Source organism: Nerophis lumbriciformis, linkage group LG17 (assembly GCF_033978685.3).
Source record: "Nerophis lumbriciformis linkage group LG17, RoL_Nlum_v2.1, whole genome shotgun sequence".
Taxonomy (NCBI): Eukaryota; Metazoa; Chordata; class Actinopteri; order Syngnathiformes; family Syngnathidae; genus Nerophis; species Nerophis lumbriciformis.
In genome coordinates this window covers 23,962,403-23,987,293 of record NC_084564.2, presented here as the reverse complement: position 1 = coordinate 23,987,293, position 24,891 = coordinate 23,962,403, and the positions used below count along the sequence as shown (strand labels likewise).

At 40.8% G+C, this 24,891-nt stretch overlaps 1 protein-coding gene across 3 annotated transcripts in view; it reads right to left on the bottom strand.

The window, feature by feature from the left end:
- Positions 1–230: 230 nt before the first annotated feature.
- Positions 231–24,891, bottom strand: part of egln2 (egl-9 family hypoxia-inducible factor 2) — a 46,369-nt gene continuing 21,708 nt past the window's right edge. For 2 of the 3 annotated variants that reach the window (XM_061972921.2, XM_061972920.2), the window contains 3 exons: positions 23,336–23,403; positions 17,185–23,237; positions 231–761 (listed from right to left, as the gene is read on the bottom strand). In XM_061972921.2, coding sequence (XP_061828905.1) covers positions 23,185–23,237; positions 23,336–23,403 — 121 coding nt within the window. In that variant the 3' untranslated portion in view covers positions 231–761; positions 17,185–23,184. The remainder of the gene's footprint in view (positions 762–17,184; positions 23,238–23,335; positions 23,404–24,891) is intronic. The other variant, XM_072915004.1, reaches the window with a different exon arrangement.

Sequence of the window (24,891 nt, the reverse complement as noted above, 5' to 3'; positions counted from 1 at the left end):
CCACACCCTTCCTCATTACATACATGGACATCACCAGATATGTTTACATCCAATTAGCATTCAAGTCTATACAGCTTCAAAGACTTTGGAGGGGAGGAGAGGACTTACCTAATAATTGTGTGCACAATGTATTCTGTTCTACCTTTATGGAGACATATTCCCATGTGCTATTCCTCCCTCCCTTAATACCCCAGCATACATTGAAAGGTTGTATTTCTAATAAACATAATCGTTATATGATTCCTTCAATATTAGAGACAGAAGACTGCAAAGTCACTAATACACTCTGAAAGAAGGAAGGCCCCATTAAAGGACTCACCACACAGTAAGTACATTCTTAGAGGCATTTAGGCTGCTACGCTCCATAAAGACTTGAAATATTAATATGAAACTGGCGCAGGTTCATTATGCTAAGCGTTTGAAATGAAAGCATAAATCCCATTTAGCCTGTTCACCCCCGCTTCATTGTCTCCTACTGTGTGCTCATGGCAGCCTAATCCCTCACCGATAATTCATGCCGGCCATGGCTCTCTCTCTGCTGCAACAGTAGAGTGGATGAAGATGAAGCGCAGTGCCGCCATGTTGATTAGACATCAAGTGACACACACCACTGTGTTGTTGCACAAAAGAAAGAAATGATGCTCTCCACAGAGAAGAACTACAAAATCACCACTCGGCTAGCGTGCTACTTACGTCTGCATGATCCTCTCCTACCGTCCGACCAGCCTAATCTTCTTCTGCAGCTCCAGGCCAGGCTTACTCTGCAGAGCAGCAAATCATTGCAACACTTACTTCTATTTCTTACGCATTTAAAAACTCATTCCCAATAACAAGCACTGGGAATTGAAGACATCTGTTCCAGGGTCAAATTAGTGCCACATAAAAAACAGTGAAATTAGTGTAAAGGGCATTTTTCTGTAGCATGTTGACATAATTGACTGGCTAACAAGTGTAAAAAGAAGTTTGCCACTATAGAATGGAATTAAAATAAAATAAGATTAATTACATTTTGATGATGCGTGAAGACAGGTAGGTGAGCACTTTGCTGAGGGGGCGTAGACTTCATGCTTGTTCATTATTATTCATGTTATTGTGTAGCCCGCCGCATCATTTATGTGGCCCGCCACGTCAGTTTACGTGGACCGCCACATCATTTTATGTGGCCCGCCGCTTCGTTTTAAGTGGCCCGCCACATCATTTTAAGTGGTCGGGCACATTATTTTATGTGGCTCACCCATCACTTTATGAGGTCCGCCCCATTATTTATGTAGTCCGTCATTTTATTTCAAGTGGTCAGCTATTGATGTGGCTCGCCAGATTATTTTATGTGATCCACCATACTTTTCACATTGCCCGCTGCATCAATTTATGTGGCCCGCCACATCATTTTAGGTGGTCGGCCACATTATTTTATGTGGTCGGCCACATTATTTTATGTGGCTCACCCATCACTTTAAGTGGTCCACCCCATTTTTTATGTCGTCCGCCACATCATTTTATAAGGCTCACCACATCATTTTATGTGGGCCGTCATTTTTTTATTTTAACGTGGTCAGCCACATAATTTTACGTGGCTCACTCATCATTTTATGTGGTCCGGATATTATTTTTGGTGGCCTGCTACATCATTCAGTGTGGCTTGCCACATCGTTTTAGGAAATGTTCACCACATTATTTTATGTGTAATTTTTTTGGGGTCAGCCACATCATTTTACGTGGCTCACCACATCATTTTATATGGCCCGTCATTTTATTTCAAGTGGTCCGCCATATTATTTTATGTGGCCCGCCACATTTCACCACACTATTTATGTGGTCAGCCACATCATTTTATGTGGTCTGCCACATTATTTATGTGGGCTGTCATGTAATTTTTATGTGGTCAACCACATCATTTTACATGGTCCGTCATTTTATTTAAAGTGTTCCGCCACATCATTTTATGTGGTCCGCCACAATATTTTATGTGGCTCACCCATCCTTTTCTGTGGTCGGCACATTATTTTATGTGGCCCGCCACATTTCACCGCATTATTTATGTGGCCCGCCATGTCATTTTGATGTGGTCAACCACATCATTTTATGTGGTTCCTCATTTTATTTCAAGTGGTCCGCCACAATATTTTATGTGGCTCACCCATCCTTTTATGTAGTCCGCACATTATTTTATGTGGTCCGCCATTTCACCACATCATTTATGTGGGCCGCCATGTCATTTTTATGTGGTCAGCCAGATCATTTGATGTGGCTCACTCGTCATTTTATGTGGTCCGCACATCATTTAATGTGGTCCGGCATATTATTTTTTGTGGCCTGCTACATCATTCAGTGTGGCTTGCCATATTGTTTTAGGAATTTTTTCACCACATTTTTCGCCACATTATTTTATGTGTAATTTTTTTCATTTTACATGGCTCACCACATAATTTTGTATGGCCCGTCATTTTATTTCAAGTGGTCCGTCACATCATTTTATGTGGTCCGCCACAATATTTTCTGTGGTTCACCCATCCTTTTATGTGGTCCGCACATGATTTTATGTGGCCCGCCACATTTCACCACATTATTTATGTGGCCTGCCATGTCATTTTTATGTGGTCAACCACATAATTTTATGTGGTCCGCCACGTTATTTATGTGACCTGCCATATCCTTTTTATGTGGTCAACCACATCATTTTATGTGGTTCGTCATTTTATTTCACGTGGTCCGCCACATCATTTTATATGGCCCGTCATTTTATTTCAAGTGGTCCGCCACAATACTTTATGTGGCTCAGCCATCCTTTTATGTGGACCGCACATTATTTTATGTGGTCCGCCATATTATTTTACGTGGCCTGCCACATTTCACCACACTATTTATGTGGTCTGCCACATAATTTTATGTGGTCCGCCACATTATTTATGTGGCCTGTCATGTAATTTTTATGTGGTCAACCACATCATTTTATATGGCCCGTCGTTTTATTTAAAGTGGTCCGCCACAATATTTTATGTGGCTCACCCATCCTTTTCTGTGGTCCGCACATTATTTTATGTGGCCCGCCACATTTCACCGCATTATTTATGTGGCCCGCCATGTCATTTTGATGTGGTCAACCACATAATTTTATGTAGTTCGTCATTTTATTTCAAGTGGTCCGCCACAATATTTTATGTGACTCACCCATCCTTTTATGTAGTCCGCACATTATTTTATGTTAAAAGTTAAAGTCAAAAGTTAAAGTACCAATGATTGTCACACACACTAGGTGTGGCGAAATTATTCTCTGCATTTGACCCATCACCCTTGATCACCCCCTGGGAGGTGAGGGGAGCAGTGAGCAGCAGCGGTGGCCGCGCCCAGGAATCATTTTTGGTGATTTAACCCCCAATTCCAACCCTTGATGCTGAATGCCAAGCAGGGAGGTAATGGGTCCCATTTTTATAGTCTTTGGTATGACTCGGCCGGGGTTTGAACTCACAACCTACCGATCTCAGGGCGGACACTCTAACCACTTGGCCACTGAGTAGGTACTAGGCCACTGAGTAGGTGGTCCGCCATTTCACCACATCATTTATGTGGGCCGCCAAGTCATTTTTATGTGGTCAGCCAGTTCATTTGATGTGGCTCACTCGTCATTTTATGTGGTCCGCACATCATTTATTCAGTGTGGCTTGCCACATTGTTTTAGGAAGTGTTCACCACATTTTTCGCCACGTTATTTTATGTGTAATTTTTTTTGGTCAGCCACATCATTTTACGTGGCTCACCACATCATTTTGTATGGCCCGTCGTTTTATTTCAAGTGGTCCGTCACATCATTTTATGTGGTCCGCCACAATATTTTATGTGGTTCACCCATCCTTTTATGTGTTCCGCACATGATTTTATGTGGCCCGCCACATTTCACCACATTACTTATGTGGCCCGCCATGTCATTTTTATGTGGTCAACCACATCATTTTATGTGGTCCGCCACATTATTTATGTGGCCTGCCATGTCCTTTTTATGTGGTCAACCACATCATTTTATGTGGTTCGTCATTTTATTTCAAGTGGTCCACCACATCATTTTATGTGGTCTGCCACTTTATTTCCATTTGTATTATTTACTGCATTCATCAATATTCTTGTATTTTTTTGGTTATCAAAAATAAATACTTAGATAGGCTGACCATATTCTAAGTTATGGCTTAGTCTACCCCAGCTGCCCTGGGGTAGACTGTCAGTCTACCCCAGGGCAGCTGTGGCTATGAAAGTAGCTTACCACCACCAGGTGTGAACGATTGATGGGTTCTACATGTAAAGCGACTTTGGGTACTTAGAAAAGCGCTATATAAATCCCAGTTATTATATTCTGAAATCCCAAAAAGAGGACAGATATATGCGTGCCAAGGCGGGCAGCACGCCAAGGCCGGGACTAGGTGAAAATTTGCCAATGACTCGAACTTGCTACATAAATAATATATTTATTTAAATAAAGCATTTTTTCTCCTCTGTTGACAGCAGTGTTGGCGCTAGGAATTTTCAAAGTGGGGTCCCATGGACCCCATCAAGTCATAAAAATGGGATCCCACAGTACATTTTTGGGGTCCCACTTTTTTGTACGCGTTTTGAAAAAAAAAGATTAACGTATGCATTATCCTGTTATATCTCACATTCTATATTGTGTTTTGGAAAAAGGTTGTCATAAACATTACTTAATTCATTAAAATAAATAATAAAAAAAGAAAACACATTTGTATGCATATGTAAATGTATTCAGTTCTAAACATTAATTCACTTTCTTCTTTCCTTCATGGACCTAAACTTTACCACTGCTGGTACTTTTTTCTATGTTTCTCTTTAATAAGTTGTGGGTGTATTTATTTCAGTATAAAAGTGTAAAAAGTGTTTTGCTTCGGTCATGAAATGATGATAATGGTGTGTCAGGGCATACATACATTTTATATTTAACGCTTAAATCTCTGGAGTCTACATCAACTTCAGATCTATTCCATCCATCCATCCATCTTCTTCCGCTTATCCGAGGTCGGGTCGCGGGGGCAGCAGCCTAAGCAGGGAAGCCCAGACTTCCCTCTCCCCAGCCACTTCGTCCAGCTCCTCCCGGGGGATCCCGAGGCGTTCCCAGGCCAGCCGGGAGACATAGTCTTCCCAACGTGTCCTGGGTCTTCCTCGTGGCCTCCTACCGGTCGGACATGCCCTAAACACCTCCCTAGGGAGGCGCTCGGGTGGCATCCTGACCAGATGCCCGAACCACCTCATCTGGCTCCTCTCGATGTGGAGGAGCAGCGGCTTTACTTTGAGCTTTGACAGAGCTTCTCACCCTATCTCTAAGGGAGAGCCCCGCCACCCGGCGGAGGAAACTCATTTCGGCCGCTTGTACCCGTGATCTTGTCCTTTCGGTCATAACCCAAAGCTCATGACCATAGGTGAGGATGGGAACGTAGATCGACCGGTAAATTGAGAGCTTTGCCTTCCGGCTCAGCTCCTTCTTCACCACAACGGATCGATACAGCGTCCGCATTACTGAAGACGCCGCACCGATCCGCCTGTCGATCTCACGATCCACTCTTCCCTCACTCGTGAACAAGACTCCAAGGTACTCTCTGAGCACTCCCCACAGGACTTCCCGAGGGACACGGTCGAATGCCTTCTCCAAGTCTACAAAGCACATGTAGACTGGTTGGGCAAACTCCCATGCACCCTCAAGGACCCTGCCGAGAGTATAGAGCTGGTCCACAGTTCCACGACCAGGACAAAAACCACACTATTCCTCCTGAATCCGAGGTTCGACTATCCGGCGTAGCCTCCTCTCCAGTACACCTGAATAGACCTTACCGGGAAGGCTGAGGAGTGTGATCCCACGATAGTTAGAACACACCCTCCGGTTCCCCTTTTTAAAGAGAGGAACCACCACCCCGGTCTGCCAATCCAAAGGTACTGCCCCCGATGTCCACGCGATGCTGCAGAGTCTTGTCAACCAAGACAGCCCTACAGCATCCAGAGCCTTAAGGAACTCCGGGCGGATCTCATCCACCCCCGGGGCCTTGCCACCGAGGAGCTTTTTAACTACCTCAGCAACATCAGCCCCAGAAATAGGAGAGCCCACCACAGATTCCCCAGGCACTGCTTCCTCATAGGAAGACGTGTTGGTGGGATTGAGGAGGTCTTCGAAGTATTCCCTCCACCGATCCACAACCTCCGCAGTCGAGGTCAGCAGAACACCATCTGCACCATACACGGTGTTGGTAGTGCACTGCTTCCCCTTCCTGAGGCGGCGGATGGTGGTCCAGAATCGCTTCGAAGCCGTCCGGAAGTCGTTTTCCATGGCTTCCCCGAACTCCTCCCATGTCCGAGTTTTTACCTCCGCGACCGCTGAAGCCACACACCGCTTGGCCTGTCGGTACCTGTCCGCTGCCTCAGGAGTCCCATGAGCCAAAAGAACCCGATAGGACTCCTTCTTCAGCTTGACGGCATCCCTCACCGCCGGTGTCCACCAACGGGTTCTGGGATTACCGCCACGACAGGCACCAACTACCTTGCGGCCACAGCTCCAATCAGCCGCCTCGACAATAGAGGTGCGGAACATGGTCCACTCGGACTCAATGTCCAGCACCTCCCTCGTGACATGTTCAAAGTTCTTCCGGAGGTGGGAATTGAAACTCTCTCTGACAGGAGACTCTGCCAGACGTTCCCAGCAAACCCTCACAATGCGTTTGGGCCTGCCAGGTCTGTCCGGCATCCTCCCCCACCATCGCAGCCAACTCACCACCAGGTGGTGATCGGTAGAAAGCTCCGCCCCTCTCTTCACCCGAGTGTCCAAAACATGAGGCCGCAAATCCGATGACACAACTACAAAGTCGATCATAGAACTGCGGCCTAGGGTGTCCTGGTGCCAAGTGCACATATGGACACCCTTATGCTTGAACATGGTGTTCGTTATGGACAATCCGTGACGGGCACAAAAGTCCAATAACAAAACACCACTTGGGTTCAGATCCGGGCGGCCATTCTTCCCAATCACGCCTCTCCAGGTTTCACTGTCGTTGCCAATATGAGCGTTGAAGTCCCCCAGTAGAACGAGGGAATCACCCGGGGGAGCACTCTCAAGTACTCCCTCGAGTGAATCCAAAAAGGGTGGGTACTCTGAGCTGCTGTTTGGCGCGTAAGCGCAAACAGCAGTCAGGACCCGTCCCCCCACCTGAAGGCGGAGGGAAGCTACCCTCTCGTCCACCGGGTTGAACTCCAACATGCAGGCTCTGAGCCGGGGGGCAACAAGAATTGCCACCCCAGCCCGTCGCCTCTCACTGCTGGCAACGCCAGAGTGGAAGAGAGTCCAGGCCCTCTCGAGAGAACTGGTTCCAGAGCCCTTGCTGTGCGTCGAGGTGAGTCCGACTATATCCAACCGGAACTTCTCTACCTCGCGCACTAGCTCAGGCTCCTTCCCCCCCAGCGAGGTGACGTTCCACGTCCCAAGAGCTAGCTCTGTAGCCGAGGATCGGACCGCCAAGTGCCCTGCCTTCGGCTGCCGCCCAGCTCACATTGCACCCGACCTCTATGGCCCCTGCTATGGGTGGTGAGCCCATTGGAGGGGGGACCCACATTGCCTCTTCGGGCTGTGCCCATGGGGACAGGCCCGGCCACCAGGCGCTCGCCATCGTGCCCCAACTCCGGGCCTGGCTCCGGAGGGGGGCCGCGTCCGGGCGAGGGAAATCTGAGTCTCGGTTCTTGCATTTCCATAGAAGTCTTCGAGCTTCAGATCTATTTCTCATTTAAAAATGTTTTAGGTTGTTTTTGTATTGTTTTTTTGTTTGTTTGTTTTCCGCCATTTTTTGTCAAACAAAACTATGTTTTTAATGGCAAACACACAAAATATGCAAAATCTTCCACCAAAAATATTTTTCAAAGTGGAATAATTGATGTGACGTAATCGGAACCTTGGATAGGTCAATAATTCATAATAACATTGATTTTGATTCAATATTATGTTTTGAGCAATGACAGTTTGAAAGAAAAAAACAACACAGCTTTGCTTTATTAGTCAACATTGCAACTTTTTCTAAATTACATTTCACCTTTAAGCTTTTTTATTTCATTTTTGTTATGTTTTTGTTTATTTTAATAGTATTTTTAGAATGTGCCGTGGGCCTTTAAAACATTAGCGGTGGGCCGCAAATGGCCTCCAGGGCACACTTTTGACACCCCTGCTATAGATAATAAAAAATTAAATCTGATAAATCTATGGATAAAAAGCAGAGCCTGGCGACGCATGCGCGTTTATCATAACTCTCTCGCTCTCTCTGTCTCTGCCCCTCCCTCACGAATGCTGCTGCGTGCGCAAACTTTCAGAATTTGTTTTGTTTTTAACCCCTTCTTAACCCTGAACGTACATTGAAAATACACGCAACCCTAATTCAAAATGCCGGACATTTGAGGCATTTAAGAAACTCCGCCCGGACAGCCCCGCAAAAGAGGAAAAGAGGACGTATGGTCAGTCTAAAGACTTAGATATCTGCTTATCATTTTGACTGACAATTTCAAAGCAAGTTATTCATGAATTGGTTAGTAAAAAAATATAACAATCATAAAGAGTTGCCTCGGCTACTTCAAAATGTATATTCATATATATTCTAAGGCCGACCATAATTGCAATGTGGCTCTCAAAAAAAAACGAGTTTGACACCCCTGCTTTAGGGAGATACTAAACTGAAGCACTTTTTTTCCCAGTCAAACCTGAGAGAATCTAGCTGAGGGGTTGCTTGAAAAAGCAGAGGGGAGGGCCGCAGAGGTCAGACAGAGGGGTCAGACGCTCTAAGCTTGCCCCTGTGTTGGAGATGCCTGTGGGATGTAGGTGTTCATCCCGTGAGAACCGCCATACTGCGCAGCTCCCCTGGAATGGGGAGACACGTTGATCTATAAAGCCTGCGTAGCCGAGCGTCCGTAATCATGGCGGCTACCTGGTACATGCTTGTGATGCTTAGCTCTTAGCAACGCCGCGTAATGTAGGCACGGAATATGCGCTATGCACGACACGGTACATGCATGCGGTAATGGAGTCTTTGCAGGATGTGTGCAACCTCAAGCATGAAATGCAATTTATCGATTGGAATATAAATAGACGCCCCAGGAAGTTTGGATGCGGCCAATGGAAATCGACACACACACACACCACAAATATTACATCTAACGAGATATATTGGACCTTATTAGTGTGTGCAAGTGTACCTAATGTTATGGCCGGGTAATTGTCCACAAGCTGGAGGCATGTCCCCATGGCAACCACGAAAAGTTGTACTAAAGATTCTCAACACCAGCATCATTGTGAAGATGGAGGGAGTATACAGTAGCTCACAACACCTCACATTACAGCAAATATGTTGTATTGCAGCATATATTCTCAAAAGGACAATACTACAAAAATGAAATTTAAAGTAGTCAGAGTATAGCAAAGTAGATTTACCGATAGCACTAGAGTTGTCAACATACAGGAACTTCAGTAGTCGATACCAATACCTGTGAATTTCTATGATTTTCGATACTTATTCGATGCCATGATAAAAAAAAAATAAAAAAAAATCATTAACTTGTAAATTCACTTCTTCATTGAAAAAAAATTAAAAATGTCAAGGATTTAAGATTACTGTGCTTTTTGTGCAGAATTTAAATTGCAGTAGAAGCTGCCCAATATACATTGAATAAACAATAGCAGTAGCCTATAGCCTCTCAGTATATCAAAACAAACGATATTGTGATTATAAGTATGCTCATAAACAATAACAATAGTCAACTAGTTGATGTTAAAAAAAAGAACAGCAGTGGCGTGAAACCTTCAAGTACATAAATCAAACATTGGCGGCATCATGTAATGACATGAAAGGCAAAAACATATTTAAAGGCAAATATTTGTGTTTATAGTCGTTATTTATATCAACATTTCAGCTTTTTTCCATTATGTTATGCCTTTTTGCTTTACTTTCCCATATGTCTATGGATGTTCTCATTAATCCAGGTCATTGTCATCTCAGGGCATTCAAATCGATCGCAACCGGACTGTTTGCTTTGTCTTAGAAGACATTTCATCCAAGTAGGCTTCATCAGATCATGCTCTTAGACTTAGATTCTAGTCTAAGACGGCTCACAGTACAGATTCTGCACAGGGGGGACGGATGGTATGAAAGAGGAGTGAGGGAAGGTTGAAAAACATAGAAGGTGGTCTGCGACACCACTTGTCTCCCACATACAACACTGTCCTTTCAACCATTCCTAAAAGACTCTGCAATTTAGCCTCCAACAAATACCAGGAGTTGGAAACATTCTGGCCACAGATGCTCCTTTGCGCCATTTGTTTACAACTGAATGGAATGCTAACGTAGATGATTCCGACTATTTTGGACTGGTAGTAGTCGATCCGCAGCGATCATTCTGCCACACAATACCTCAATGCTAATGAGGGGAAATTACACTTCAACGACTGTCATTGGCTTTGACAGTTAGGTTTGCTTGTTTGCATCAAAACTGTTGTTTTTCTCACTACTATAGGGCGAAACCCTCCTTCTACAGGCACACCCTCCTGGTTTTAGAATATAAATATTTGGGGTTTTGGCACTAGCCGCTGGACTACATCTGACCAATCTAAGTCTAAGACTAGATCTGACCAATAAGCATGAAATGATGAGAGCAGAAACGTCTTCTAAGACAAACCAAACAGTCCAGCTGCGATCGATTGAATGGCCTGAGATTACTTTTACTTTTGTGCTATTTTTTGGGGGTTTATTTAACTTCTACAATATGGCAAGAGTGTCCCGTTTGGACATCATTGTCAGTAGTAGAGAACCCCAAAATGCAGAGGCAGAAGGCAGCGTGGAAGCTGCGTTCAACAAATGGCCCCTAGGTCATATTTTGCCTTTCTGATAAAATACAAACCCCAAAACCAGTGAAGTTCGCACGTTGAGTAAATATAGAATAAAAACAAAAGCTCATCTAAGATGGACTGATGCAAATTGGAAAAGTGTTCTGTGGTCTGACGAGTCCACATTTCAAATTGTTTTTGGAAACTGTGGATGTCGTGTCCTCCGGACCAAAGAGGAAAAGAATAATCCGGATTGTTCTAGGCGCAAAGTTCAAAAGTCAGCATCTGTGATGGTATGGGGAGGCATGAGTAACTGACACACCTGTGAAGGCACCATTAATGCTGAAAGGTACATACAGGTTTTGGAGCAACATACAGGTATGTTGCCATCCAAGCAACGTTATCATGGACGCCCCTGCTTATTTCAGCAAGACAATGCCAAGCCATGTGTTACAACAGCGTGATGTCATAGCAAAAGAGTGCGTGTACTAGACTGGCCTACCTGTAGTCCAGACCTGTCTCCCATTGAAAATGTGTGTCGCATTATGAAGCCTAAAATACCACAAAGGAGACCCCGGACTGTTGAACAACTTAAGCTGTACATCAAGCAAGAATGGGAAATAATTCCACTTGAAAAGCTTCAAAAATTGGTCTCCTCAGTTCCCAAACGTTTACTGAGTGTTGTTAAAAGGAAAGGCCATGTAACACAGTGGTAAAAATGCCCCCTGTGACAACTTTTTTGCAATGTGTTGCTGCCATTTAATTGTAAGTTAATGATTATTTGCAAAAAAAAAAAAATGTTTCTCAGTTCAAACATTAAATATCTTGTCTTTGCAGTCTATTCAATTAAATATAAGTTGAAAAGGATTTGCAAATCATTGCATTCTCTTTTTATTTACAAATTACATCACGTGCCAACTTCACTGGTTTGGGTAAAATAAGTCACCCATGTAGTGTTCTAAGTGTTGCCAAACGACAGAAGAGTGTCTCACTGAGGAAAAAGTGTAGTACAGAATTATATACTAACAACACTGAAAAAAGGCTGGTATCAATCAATCAATGATCAATCAATCAATGTTTATTTATATAGCCCTAAATCAAAAGTGTCTCAAAGGGCTGCACAAGCCACAACGACATCCGCGGTACAGAGCCTACATAAGGGCAAGGAAAACTCACCCCAGTGGGACGTCGGTGTGAATGACTATGAGAAACCTTGGAGAGGACTGCATATGTGGGTAACCCCCCCCCCCATTTAGGGGAGACCGAAAGCAATGCAAACATGAATTGTTTGCATGTTGGTATCAATTTGGGATTTAAGTATCAATTATTTTGACAACCTTAGCAGTCTTTAAAGAAACAGTTCATAACACACTTGACCAACAGGATTGCTGTATAAACGTTTCTTTCATTGTCATATGATCATTGTATATGAGCAAATACAGGAAGTGTAACCACTTTCGCTGAGTTCACTGCCTATAAATATCCAAAAATAATTATACATAATACATAATAATATATAATACATAATACATATACATTATACATAAAAATAATAATATTATTACACTGTTAAGTTCCAGGAAAAATAAGTCATAGCAGTTACTGTACATCTGTGTACAGTAAGTGTGTTAACTTCACTTTGAACTGACTCATTTCCGTCCTTCAGGCATTTCATAAAAAGTTATTTAATAATAATAAAATCAAAATAAATTAAAAAAAGGACTTGCCATCCTTTTTTTGTCCAGTGCATATACAGTAATTAGTAAAATATTGAGTATACTTCCTGTAGTAGCAACTACTTTAATGTATTTTCTCAAGGGACAGTAACTGTAACACCCCAGCACTCAATGTAGCCCAAGATTATGAAGTATCAACTATCTTGCTATTCATTTGTGTTGCCAGTTATTTAGACATTAATGTGTGTATGCTAACTATAGGGTTTTCAAAAGTATCAATACCAAGTCGATATCAACACGCAAAAATGACATTGATACCAGTTTATTTCAGTATCGTCGGTACCAAATTTTCCTCGGCCCGCCTTGGGAACACTTAGAACACCACTGGTTTACTTAATTCACAAGGAAGACAAAATGGGTCCGAGAGGTCTTTTTGCTGTATGCAGCGATTGCAATAAAAAAAAATTAAAATGGGAAAATAGAGCAAAGAGGCATAACATAATAAAAAAAAAGATGAAATGTTGATCTAATAACAATTATAAACACAAAGATGCATCTTTAACAATATGTTTTAGCCTTTTTATTGGCTTTTTCATCATAAATGACATGATGACCTCGCACTACCACTTTATTGAAAGAATATGACTATGTACTCAAGATTGTATTAATTGTTGTACAGTGGTACCTCAACTTTAGAGTACCCCCAACTTAAGAGTGTTTTCCAAGCACCAATTAAATTGATTTCTGTTCATTTCAATGGGAGTTGTTGATTTGAGACTCAAGTGTGTTTAAATAAAAGCTACATCACAGAACAAATTAAGCTTGAAAGTTGAGGTACTACACGGTGTATGCACTGGGCAGAAGATCTTTTCAATTAAAACTGAAATTTTTAAAATTTACCATAAAAAGTATTTTTTTTAAATAGCAAAGCCCAGGATTATGTATAGTTTGTTTACCAGCTACTTAATAGTAGTACTGATTAACGGTTGTTTTTATCTACTATAGTGGTAATCAAAGACTAGCTACAGTGATATACTTTTGTAATTATTGAGATGTGAGTGAGTAGCTATGACTTATTTGATGACTGTGTATTTTTTAGTTTCTTCCTAGCAGGCACAAGATAAAACAATTTTGAGAACTTGTGGAATGAGGTCCTGGCGTTAAGCAACTTAAACATAACGTTGGAACAACATGCTTTTTGACATTTATTCAATGTCCGGTTGTGACGTTGATTTGACGATTGAAATCTGGTATTTTCCCAACCAACAACGTGGATCCAACGTTAGACATCAACGTTGTCTCAATTTACAAATACAACTATTTTTGCAACGTTTTTTTTAAAGTCCGTTTTAAAGGACATGTATGTTAAACAACGTTGTATCAATGTCTTGTGCCTGCATGTGTTAAAATGTATATTTCCAAACTTACATCTGGTTAGGTCGGGGGTCAGCAACCCACGGCTCTCGAGCCGCATGCTGCTTTTTAGCACCGCCCTAGTGGCTCCCTGGAGCTTTTTCAAAAATGGAAAAAGATGGGGAAAAATATATTTGTTGTTTTAATAATGTTTCTGTAGGAGGACAAACATAACACAAACCTTCCTAATTGTTAGAAAGCCCACTGTTTAATATGTTTGTGTTTATGCTTCACTAATGACAGTATTTGGCCAGCGCCGTTTTGTCCTACTAATTTTGCCGGTCCTTGAACTCACCGTAGTTGGTTTACGTGTACAACTTTCTCCGTCGCAGCCACAAAAAGACGCGTTTCATGCCACTCCTTTGTCTCGTTTTGTCCACCAAACGTTTTATGCTGTGCGTGAATGCTATTGACTTGTGACTTGTGTGGAGTGCTAATAATCAGTGCTAACATGCTATTTAGGCTAGCTTTGTGTACATATTCATCTAATTTCCTTTACTTATGTCCTTTGTGTATTTAATTTATATTTGCATGTCTCATGACACATTATCTGTATGTAATATCGGCTGCATTTCTCATTGTGTGCCATGTTGTTCCAGACCACAGCAAACGTTACCCAGCTTGCAAAGATTGTAATAAATGCATTAGAAGAAGACAGTATGTCCTTTTCTTTATCTTGGACACACACATCTATACCTTTGGCAGTTTTAAGCCAGAATTTTCCAGGATTTATCTAACCCTCTGAGACACTTACTTAATGTGTTGCCTTCATTATAACACTTACATAATGCTTTTAACTTTTTGTGGCTCCAGACAGATTTGTTTTTTGTATTTTTGGTCCAATATGGCTCTTTCACCATGTTGGGTTGCCCACCTCTGTGTTAGGTGCTTCATGAAATATCCGCACATCTAAATTGTGTTGAACAACATTTGTGTGGAAATTGTAACTCTAGAAAGGCCTGAACTGTGACACATCTGATTTCACTTCCACAAAATAAAGACATACAATACCCTAAAAAACATTCCTCAGGTAATTTTTGCGAAAGCCGGTGATGATTTTGGACTCTAATCTGTACAGTCAGGGCCAAGATTATTTAACTGTTTAACCCGTGGAAGTGGACTTCTTCACTCACAGCCATTTAATGTAATGATTTCCTCCAAAATGTAACTAATGTACATAGTGTGTATATACCCCCCCCCCCCCCCCCATTTTTTGTATATATTGTTTTTCAAATCACCTGACATGTATACTCTGTGTATGTACATAATTTATCAATTTTTTACCGTAATTTTTTATATACATGTTACAGGTTATATATCTTTTAATATCGAATGTATCAAATGTGATGAATATTTAATGGACCACAATGGAAACAAGCCTTTTGGCTTTTTGTGCCATCTATTTGCCTTTTTAAAGCATTACATGGATTCAATTCTTTAAGATGTCAATAAACTTCTCAATCAATCACTCAATCAAAACTTAAATGTTTGCTGCTTTAGTTTTTACGTTTTACGTTTGTCGCTAGGCAAAATTCACGAGGCACTGGCATATGTTTTTCACTCAAATGAAATAATGTTTCCTTGGTAGTATTGTGTTTGAGGGCTTTGCTGCAAAAAAAACTAAAGAAAGGAATCAGCTGTAAAAGTCAAAGTCCAATAAAAAAAAAAAAAACACTATTTAGAAAAATACGCTATATTTATTAAATAAATGTCAAATATTTATATTATATTTTTGGAAATATTTGTAGCATTACACAATAGAAAATTGTATGAATATCAATCATATTGCCATGTTATGCAATAAAGTCAGTCAGTGACTCATTTTCATATATAATAGGGTGACCCCTAGTGGGCACTACAGAGTTTACATGTTTGAATCTGTAATGGAGCAAATGACCCACTAGGGAGTGCTATAATGAAGCAGATGTACTCACTATTTTTATCTTTAGAATAAAACTGAGGGAGTCCGTGGGTGAATAACTTAATTTGGCCAAAATAATTGGGGAAAATGTGTCCAAACGTATTGGGGCACTTTTCATGATTGTTAGTTGTACCAGTGAAAGGTTTAAACCAGGGGTGTCAAACTCATTTTAGATCGGGGGCCACATGGAAAGAAATCTACTCCCAAGTGGGCCGGGCTGGTAAAATCACAGCACGACAACTTAAAAATAAAGACAACTTCAGATTGTTTTCTTTGTTTAAAAATAGAACAAGCACATTCTGAAAATGTACAAATCACAATGTTGTTGGGGGTGTTTTTACACTTACATGTTGTGGTTAATAGTATCAATCCATCCATCCATTTTCTACCGCTTGTCCCTTTTGGGGTTGCGGGGAGTGCTAGAGCCTCTCTCAGCTGCATTCGGGCGGAAGGCGGGGTACACCCTGGACAAGTCGCCAACTCATCGCAGGGCCAACACAGATAGACGGACAGCATTCACACTCACACACTAGGGCCAATTTAGTGTTGTCAATCAACCTATTCCCAGGTGCATGTCTTTGGAGGTGGGAGGAAGCCGGAGTACCCAGAGGGAACCCACGCAGTCACGGGGAGAACATGCAAACTCCACACAGAAAGATCCCGAGCGCAGGATGTTTTTTATATTTTCTGAATAAATTATGTGATAATGTTCATCAGTCATTGGTGTTAATTTTCAATCCATCAAGATTAAAAAAATATATCAAAATCAAATTACAGGATGCTATTTATGTAGTTTGCTCATTTTCCTCGACTGGTGCACTAACATCATGTGGTTTATTTTTATTTATTTTTTACATATGTAGCATCATCTACAAAGATACAAAGAATTGCTCTTGCGACATCTAGTGGACACATTTAGAACAGAGGTTTCTTTCATTAAAAAATTTCGGCTCATTTTTATACTTAGCAAACTCATCCCGCGGGCCGGATAAGACCTGTACGTTTGACACCCCTGGTTTACACTTTCAAAGTGTTTATGCATGTCGTCGTAGTTACGGTAGACTAAGTAGACAGTATTTGGCTTCTTTTTACACTTGTGTGACACCAAGTTACAAACCAGAGAAGCAATTTTTTTAAGTTAAGAGTTTTTTCATTGTTACGTCAATATTAACTAGTTTCCATTTCCAAAAAATTGCTAGAAATCTAAACAAGTCAGAGGTCAACTAGGGAAGTCCGAGAATAGATAGTGTTTGACCTCAGAGCTTCCATTGTACTATATCTGTTGCATACACAGTGCAATACAATATATCGTATCAATACAACAAAACAAATCAGACCTTTAAGGTTAGGAGGATGACGTGTGATTGACCTTTGGACTGAGTCCCATGATCCGTTGTCCTGATCGGGACCTATAGCGTACAAAGGAAAGCAGGAATTTAGAGCATGTGTGTTTTAGTCTGAGCCATCAGCTGTTTATCTTGTTTATGTTCTGGTCGACCCACTGAGTCATAATTATGCAAAGTGTCAAAGTCTGACACTGCTGCCCATCGAGACATTTGACAAGTCAGCAAATTCCTGAGTGTAAAAGAGATCATTTATTCGTAGTAATTCATCAATAGTGCAAATAGAAGTTTGTACAGTTAATGTCAACACTGGCTTTTTCTTTGCAAGTTTACAAGCTTTAAATGATTCTACTTCTTTAAAATGAATTCCTTTGCCCACAAAACAGGTAGCAATTAAACAACCGCTGTCAAACTCAAGGCTCAGGGGCAAGATCGGGCCCGCCACATCATTTAATGTGGTTTGTCATCTCATTTAATGTGGCCCAACACATCTTTAAATTTGGCCCGTCACATCTTTTAATGTTGCTTCCAACATCATTTTATGTGGACTGCGAAAGGCTGGGTGTTAGAATAATTATATGTAATTTATAACACAACTCTTATGCTTAAAGGCACATAACTTGTTATCTTCCACTGCAAGTTAGGAGTTGCCTCGCTGCAGCTGTTTGTGTCTTTCAGCCTGCTAACAGCCAAGGACGGACCTCAAGTACCTCACCGCAGACACAGGGCGACATCACGAGGCTAAGCACATTTCCATTCTGAATAATCACGTATTGTGTCTACTGGAGCTGCTTGCATAATATGTGACCCCTCCCTTTAGAAGCAGCGACAGCGATGTAACTAGGGAACTCCTGAATATAATGGGGGGCGCGGTTGCTGTACCTCAGAGCGTGGGGGAAGACTAACTGAGTGTGCAGCTCCAGGCGTTCTCCTCATGAGCAAAATTGAAATCTGTCTCTGCTTGATTCCTTGCTTCTTGTCCTGCTTAAACCTGACACTGGGACTAAATAAAGTACTTTCTGGTTAAATGCAAATAAAAATAATAATAATGTGGCCCACCACGTCATTTAATGTGGTCCGTCACGTCTTCTAATGTTGCCCGCCACTTCATTTATCTGGCCTGCGATAGGCTGGGATTTATAAAGTACTGTCTGTTTAAATATATTTGATCTTTTGATTTGGACAGAAAAAATTACTGAATGCAATTGCATATTAAAAAAATAATGTGGCCTGTCACATCTTTTAAAGTGACTCACCACGTTATTTCAGATGACTGGGCACATCATTAATGGGGCCTGCAGAAGGCTTGAAATAATAAATCACTTTCTGGCTAAATGTATTTATTTTTTCAATTTTGAAAAATGTACCGCACACAATTGCATATGTTTTATACTTCAATATTATCGGATCATGCAACAAGATGTTTAAAGCATGTTTTAAACCATCTTCTCATCAGTTCAACTTACATTTTGTAAAGCAAGTTATCCATCAATATAAATTAAAGAGTTGCCTGAGCAAATTGTGTAACAAGGCTATTACACGTCTATATTCATATATAGTCACAGTCTGGCCTCAATAAAAATGAGTCTGACACAGAGAACTATACAAAACCCAAAACCAGTGAAGTTGGCCCGTTGTGTAAATCGTAAATAAAAACTAAATAAAATGATTTGCAAATTGTTTTCAACTTTTATTCAATTGAATAAACTGCAAAGACAAAATACTTAAGGTTCGAACTGGAAAACTTTGTTATTTTTTGCAAATATTAGCTCATTTGGAATTTGATGCATGCAACATGTTTCAAAAAACATGGCACAAGAGGCAAAAAAGACTGAGGAAGTTGAGGAATGCTCATCAAACACTTATTTGGAACATCCCACAGGTGAACAGGCTAATTGGGAACAGGTGGGTGCCATGATTGGGTATAAAAGCAGCTTTAATGAAATGCTCAGTCATTCACAAACAAGGATGGGGCGAGGGTCACCACTTTGTGAACAAATGCGTGAGCAAATTGTCCAACAGTTTAAAAACAACATTTCTCAACGAGCTATTGCAAGGAATTTAGGGATTTCACCATCTACAGTCAGAAATATCATCAAAAGGTTCAGAAAATCTGGAGAAATTACTGCATGTAAGCGATGATATTACGGATTTTCGATCCCTCAGGCGATACTGCATCAAAAAGCGACATCAGTGTGTAAAGGATATCACCACATGGGCTCAGAACACTTCAGAAAACCAGAAAAAAGCAACATCTGTGTGTAAAGGATATCACCACATGGGCTCAGGAATACTTTAGAAAACCACTGTCAGTAACTACAGTTCGTCGCTACATCTGTAAGTGCAAGTTAAAACTCTACTATGCGAAGGGAAAACAATTTATCAACAACACCCAGAAACGCTGCCGGCATCGCTGGGCCCTAGCTCATCTAAGATGGACTGATGCAAAGTGGAAAAGTGTTCTGTGGTCTGACGAGTCCACATTTCAAATTGTTTTTGGAAACTGTGGACATCGTATCCTCTGGACCAAAGAAGAAAAGAACCATCCGGATTGTTCTAGGCGCCAAGTTCAAAAGCCAGCATATGTGATGGTATGGGGGTGTATTAGTGCCCAAGGCATGGGTAACTTACACATCTGTGAAGGCACACTTAATGCTGAAAGGTACATACAGGTTCTGGAGCAACATATGTTGCCATCCATGCAACATTATCATGGATGCCCCTGCTTATTTCAGCAAGACAATGCCAAGACACGTATTACAACAGCGTGGCTTCATAGTAAAAGAGTGCGGGTACTAGACTGGCCGGCCTGTAGTCCAGACCTGTCTTCCATTGAAAATGTGTGGCGCATTATGAGGCGTAAGATACCACAACGCAGACTGTTGAACAACTTAAGCTGTACATCAAGCAAGAATGGAAAAATAATTCCACCTGAAAAGCTTCAAAAATTAGTCCCCTCAGTTCCCAAACATTTACAGTGTTATTAAAAGGAAAGGCCATGTAACACAGTGGTAAAAATGCCCAAGTGCCAACTTTTTTGCAATGTCTTGCTGCCAATAAACTCTAAGTTAATGATTATTTGCAAAAAAAAAAGTTTCTCCGTTCGAACATTAAATATCTTGTCTTTGCAGTCTGTTCAATTGAATATAAGTTGGAAAAGATTTGCAAATGATTATTTACAATTACACAATGTGCCAACTTCACTGGTTTTGTAGTAGCAAATGAATTGTATGTTCTAAAATTAATGTTTCATAGCATATTTTTTACATTAGAAATTAAAAAAGCAAACATGTTCCACTTCATATGTTGCATTTCAATGACCATAAATAACCACACCATGAAGTCAATCTTACACTGAGTTTAAATTTGTATTTTTTTTTAATCATTCACACAGCATTTCACAAAGTTTGATTGTTGTCAGTCATTAAAAAAACAAAAAAAAACATACATTATTGCGCTTTCTTCAACCACTACAGCAAGTCAAGATTAGCTTTATCTGGCACTGGCTGGCCTTTTTTTTTTTTTTTTTTTTTTTGCTTTTTACATACTATTTCAACTGCCTGGTAACAGTCACATTTCACTCGATAAAGTGCTTTTTTGTAAAATAAACTTTTTCCCCCCTAAACCAGGCTAACACAACACCTGTAACCACCATCAAAACAGTAGTTCTAATGTGTTCAAACACACATTTGAAGAGTCACACTTGTACACACACACATACGCAATGCTGCAGCTCACATATAGTGAGTGTGCCAAAACTTGTGCTTAGTACTAAACATGTTTTGAATGAATTGTCTGACTAATGAGGATTGAACACACCACTATATTCTAATCTAATACAAAAGATGTATTAAAAAGCTAACAATGATCAGTTTTCACTTCAGAATCAAATGTTTCATGGGTTATGTATTTTTCAATGACGCATAGTATAATTGTGAATTAACTAGTCTATGACTTTTTGTAATATTAGCGCTCATATTGTTTTGCATAATACAGGTGTGGCTCTAAGTGTGCACTATCCTTTTTTCATTCTAAATACTGTATATCGTAAATGCTCCAATTAGGGCCTTTATTCAATTAACGTCAGAATCTTGTATTGTCATCAGGTGTCCAAAAGTTGTGAAACTCATGCATGCTAAAACTTGCAATACTGATGTTTACAACTGCGATTCCAGTAAATACATTCTATAATTACAGCATCTACAGTAGTTACCTCTTTTAGTTACATTTTCTGCAATGCACTTTTGTACTGTTTTTGTCATGTTCAAAGTACCGGTAGAATAGAAAAACAAGTTGCCTCTATATTGAAGCTGTTATCATATACTGTATATCTGGTTTATGACACCAAAAGACTACCAAAGTCTGCGAGAAAATAAATATGATCGAAATTGTATCCATCTCACAGGAGATTCCCGGGCCATTTTGAGAGATAATGAGCAAGCCAGCCACAAGTGGAACACACAGATCCCTTTCCCACCAACAACAATGCAACTCATACAGAATTTGTGAGAGCCAACAACAATTACTGTGGGAAAAATTATGATCCGGAACCTTAATGTTTTTTATCCTAAATATAAGGGGGGGTGAGCTACAAGTTTTAGAAGCTCTGCTAAACAGATCCAACTTCAGCGATACACTAAGCATCATGTAGCAGTATTGCTAAGTGCTAAACAAGAAGTACAAACTGCAGAGATAAAAAAATGATAGCTTACTGTACAATGTCTGCTCTCACTGCGATGACGACTGACAGGATGTCCACATTTTCTAATTTATATTAATGATAATCATAATAAACACAAAGGGTTAAAAGGACACCATCTTCAGTTGTCGTGTCTTTGTCTCCATCTCCGGGTATAAATTGAATGTATCAGATAAACACATTTTAGATTCATTGCTAAATTCTCCTAATATCCAGATGAGCGGCATTTTGTGCTTATCAATGTGCGGCTAAAAAATAGTCTGCGTAAGAGCTTATAATAACAATATTGCTATTTGGTTATATTTCAGGTCGATATCACGATATGTAAATAGAGTGTTGTTGGTGGGTTTTGGATGGTTATTGGGGTTTTGTGGGCGGAATAGAGAGCTCCAACTGACTCAATTATTAGCAAACTTTTTTTTTTCTAAATTTACGACTTAGAATGCATAAAAAAAGAAAAACGTTTTGATGTCTTGTATAGGATTTGTGATTGATAGACAGCACATCTCTTTCTAGTGTTTGCACATTTCCAGTATGACTGATCGGCTGATATAGTCAGAGTGCACCGTGACGTCATCTGACCCAGAATCTACGGAAATTGCCGAAGAGTTTCGGAGCAGAATATTCTAAATGGCCATCTGATATTGTGGCATTTTGTGATGTTTTGACAGTATTTTCACATACTTTGCATATTGTGAATACGATAGGTTATCGTTTAATGGATACAATGAAACACAGTTAAGCATATAAAGTCAACTTGTTTTTACATTCTACTGGTTTTTTAAACAAGAACGAGGTATGCATAAAGGTGTATGACACGCACACAATTACATGAGACCCTGTTTGAGACTATGATGTGTGATCTGTCCACATCGATTCTACAGAGATCCCCATATGTAAAGTTTTTCCTCATGCTATGTGCATTATTGAAATTCTGTCCTGAAATGTTTAATATGCCTCTCTCATTTGAAAGATCGCAATAACTCAGCTTCGTGTGTAAAGTCAGTACTGAATGAACAAGTACCACATTCTCCTCGCTGTATTGTAGTTTCTCCTCTTTGACCTGACATATCACTAAATGCAGACAAAAAAACCTGTGAGAAGTCAGATTTTTTTGAAGAAGAGGACCACTTGTTTCCTCTCATATCACCAAGCCGCAAGACTTTGTATCCGCTACGCTCCATAAATGCAGAAAGGAGTGACAGTTTAACAGCGACTTCCTTTATGACGTCCATTAAGAGCTCAGAAAGACACATGGTGCTTCCATGCTTGCTCTCCGGTCATTAAGATGAGATTCATGCCCTGCTGGTCTGACTGACAGGCACCTGAACACCTTTCTGTCCCGTTGCTACGGACACAGGAAAATAAATATTAGTCACATGGGAAAATACATGTGCCAGTAGACTGACTCAGAGTAAATTAAAAACTGGACATTTTCAAGCTCACCCAGTCTATATTTCTCCTTCGCCTCTGCTCGCTCTTTGGCATCAAAGTACCAGACTGTGATGGCATAGCTGGCAGACAAACAACAATTTACGTTAGGAGTACCAATTCAAAGCATCTAAGGATATAGCAATATGATGACTTTTGGACCTTATAACAGATGAATTCATCACAGTACATTATAGCAATAAACAGATACCATTCAAAAATAACACTTGTATTAACATTGTTTCTGCTTTTGCCATGGTGACTAACAAAGTCAGTGGTCCATCCATCCATCCATTTTCTACCGTTTATTCCCTTCGGGGTCGCTGGAGCCTATCTCAGCTACAATCGGGCGGAAGGCGGGGTACACCCTGGACAAGTTGCCACCTCATCACAGGGCCAACACAGATAGACAGACAACATTCACACTCACATTCACACACTACGGTGTATAATATAAATCGATTGTGTTCATCTTGTCTTCCCAAGTAGATAGGTACACAATTATTGTGTTCAGAAAAAGGTTTAATGTGTCTTACGTGCTGACAGTTTCGGCTGACACTTCAGCCTTCAGAAAGCTTTCAGGTAAAAAACCTCTGTTACACAAAAAACTTTGTCTGAACACAAGAATTTTGCACACGGTCTACCATCTGTGACAAAGCTCATGTTTTGTTAGCATCAGCATCGGTGATGACGTTACGGTTTGTTACACATGTAGCACCTTTAATCTTTGCATGGCTTCTGTATTCATTCTTAAAACTGTTTCCTAAAAGTGAACTAGACTGTTACCCCTGATTTCCACAGGATGCAAAATGCCAGCGAAACGTAACCACCACGGAACGGCACCGTCATCTGCCGTCCAGCAATCCCCACCGCCGTTCTGTTGCGGCTCCGGTGTGCAGCAAAATAGAGGACTTTTACGTGATCTCGCAAATCCGCGTATAATCATGTGTGTCCATCAATACCCACAGGCGGGCGGCATTGACTTTACTTGTGAAAAAGACGACTGTTTTGTCATGTAGAACCTAAACTTAATTTTTTTTTAAGCAAGCAACAACACAACAGTAACACCATCCCTGGCAAGTGTTGTAGATACACACAACTCCTACAAACCACACCCTCTGCTTCCCCGGCCCCCGCATCAGCTGGCATTTGACACAAGACCCCATATTCGCACATAGCTACCCGGTATATGGGTGTATAGGATTCTTTCATTTTGGACCTTTTTATCTCAACAAGGTGAAATTACAAGTTGACTTAATGTTTTTGTCCCCGCCCATTAGGACGTTTCAAAGAGTAAAATATGATCCACCCTGTAGACAAACTGATTTATTTTAAACTGAATCATTTATTTTGTGTTATTTAGGTCAAAGATGTGTCACCGCCATGTCTGTGCCGTTCCGCAAAAGCTGGAAACGGACACATTAACTTGAATAGAAACGGAAAGAGTCCGCCGCCATGGCGATAATGTTCCGCAGCCGTATCGCATCCTGTGACAACCAGGAGTGATAAGACATGCGTCTAAATATGGACAAGACAACAGTGCATCTCTTTCGACCTCCCTCGTGTTGGAT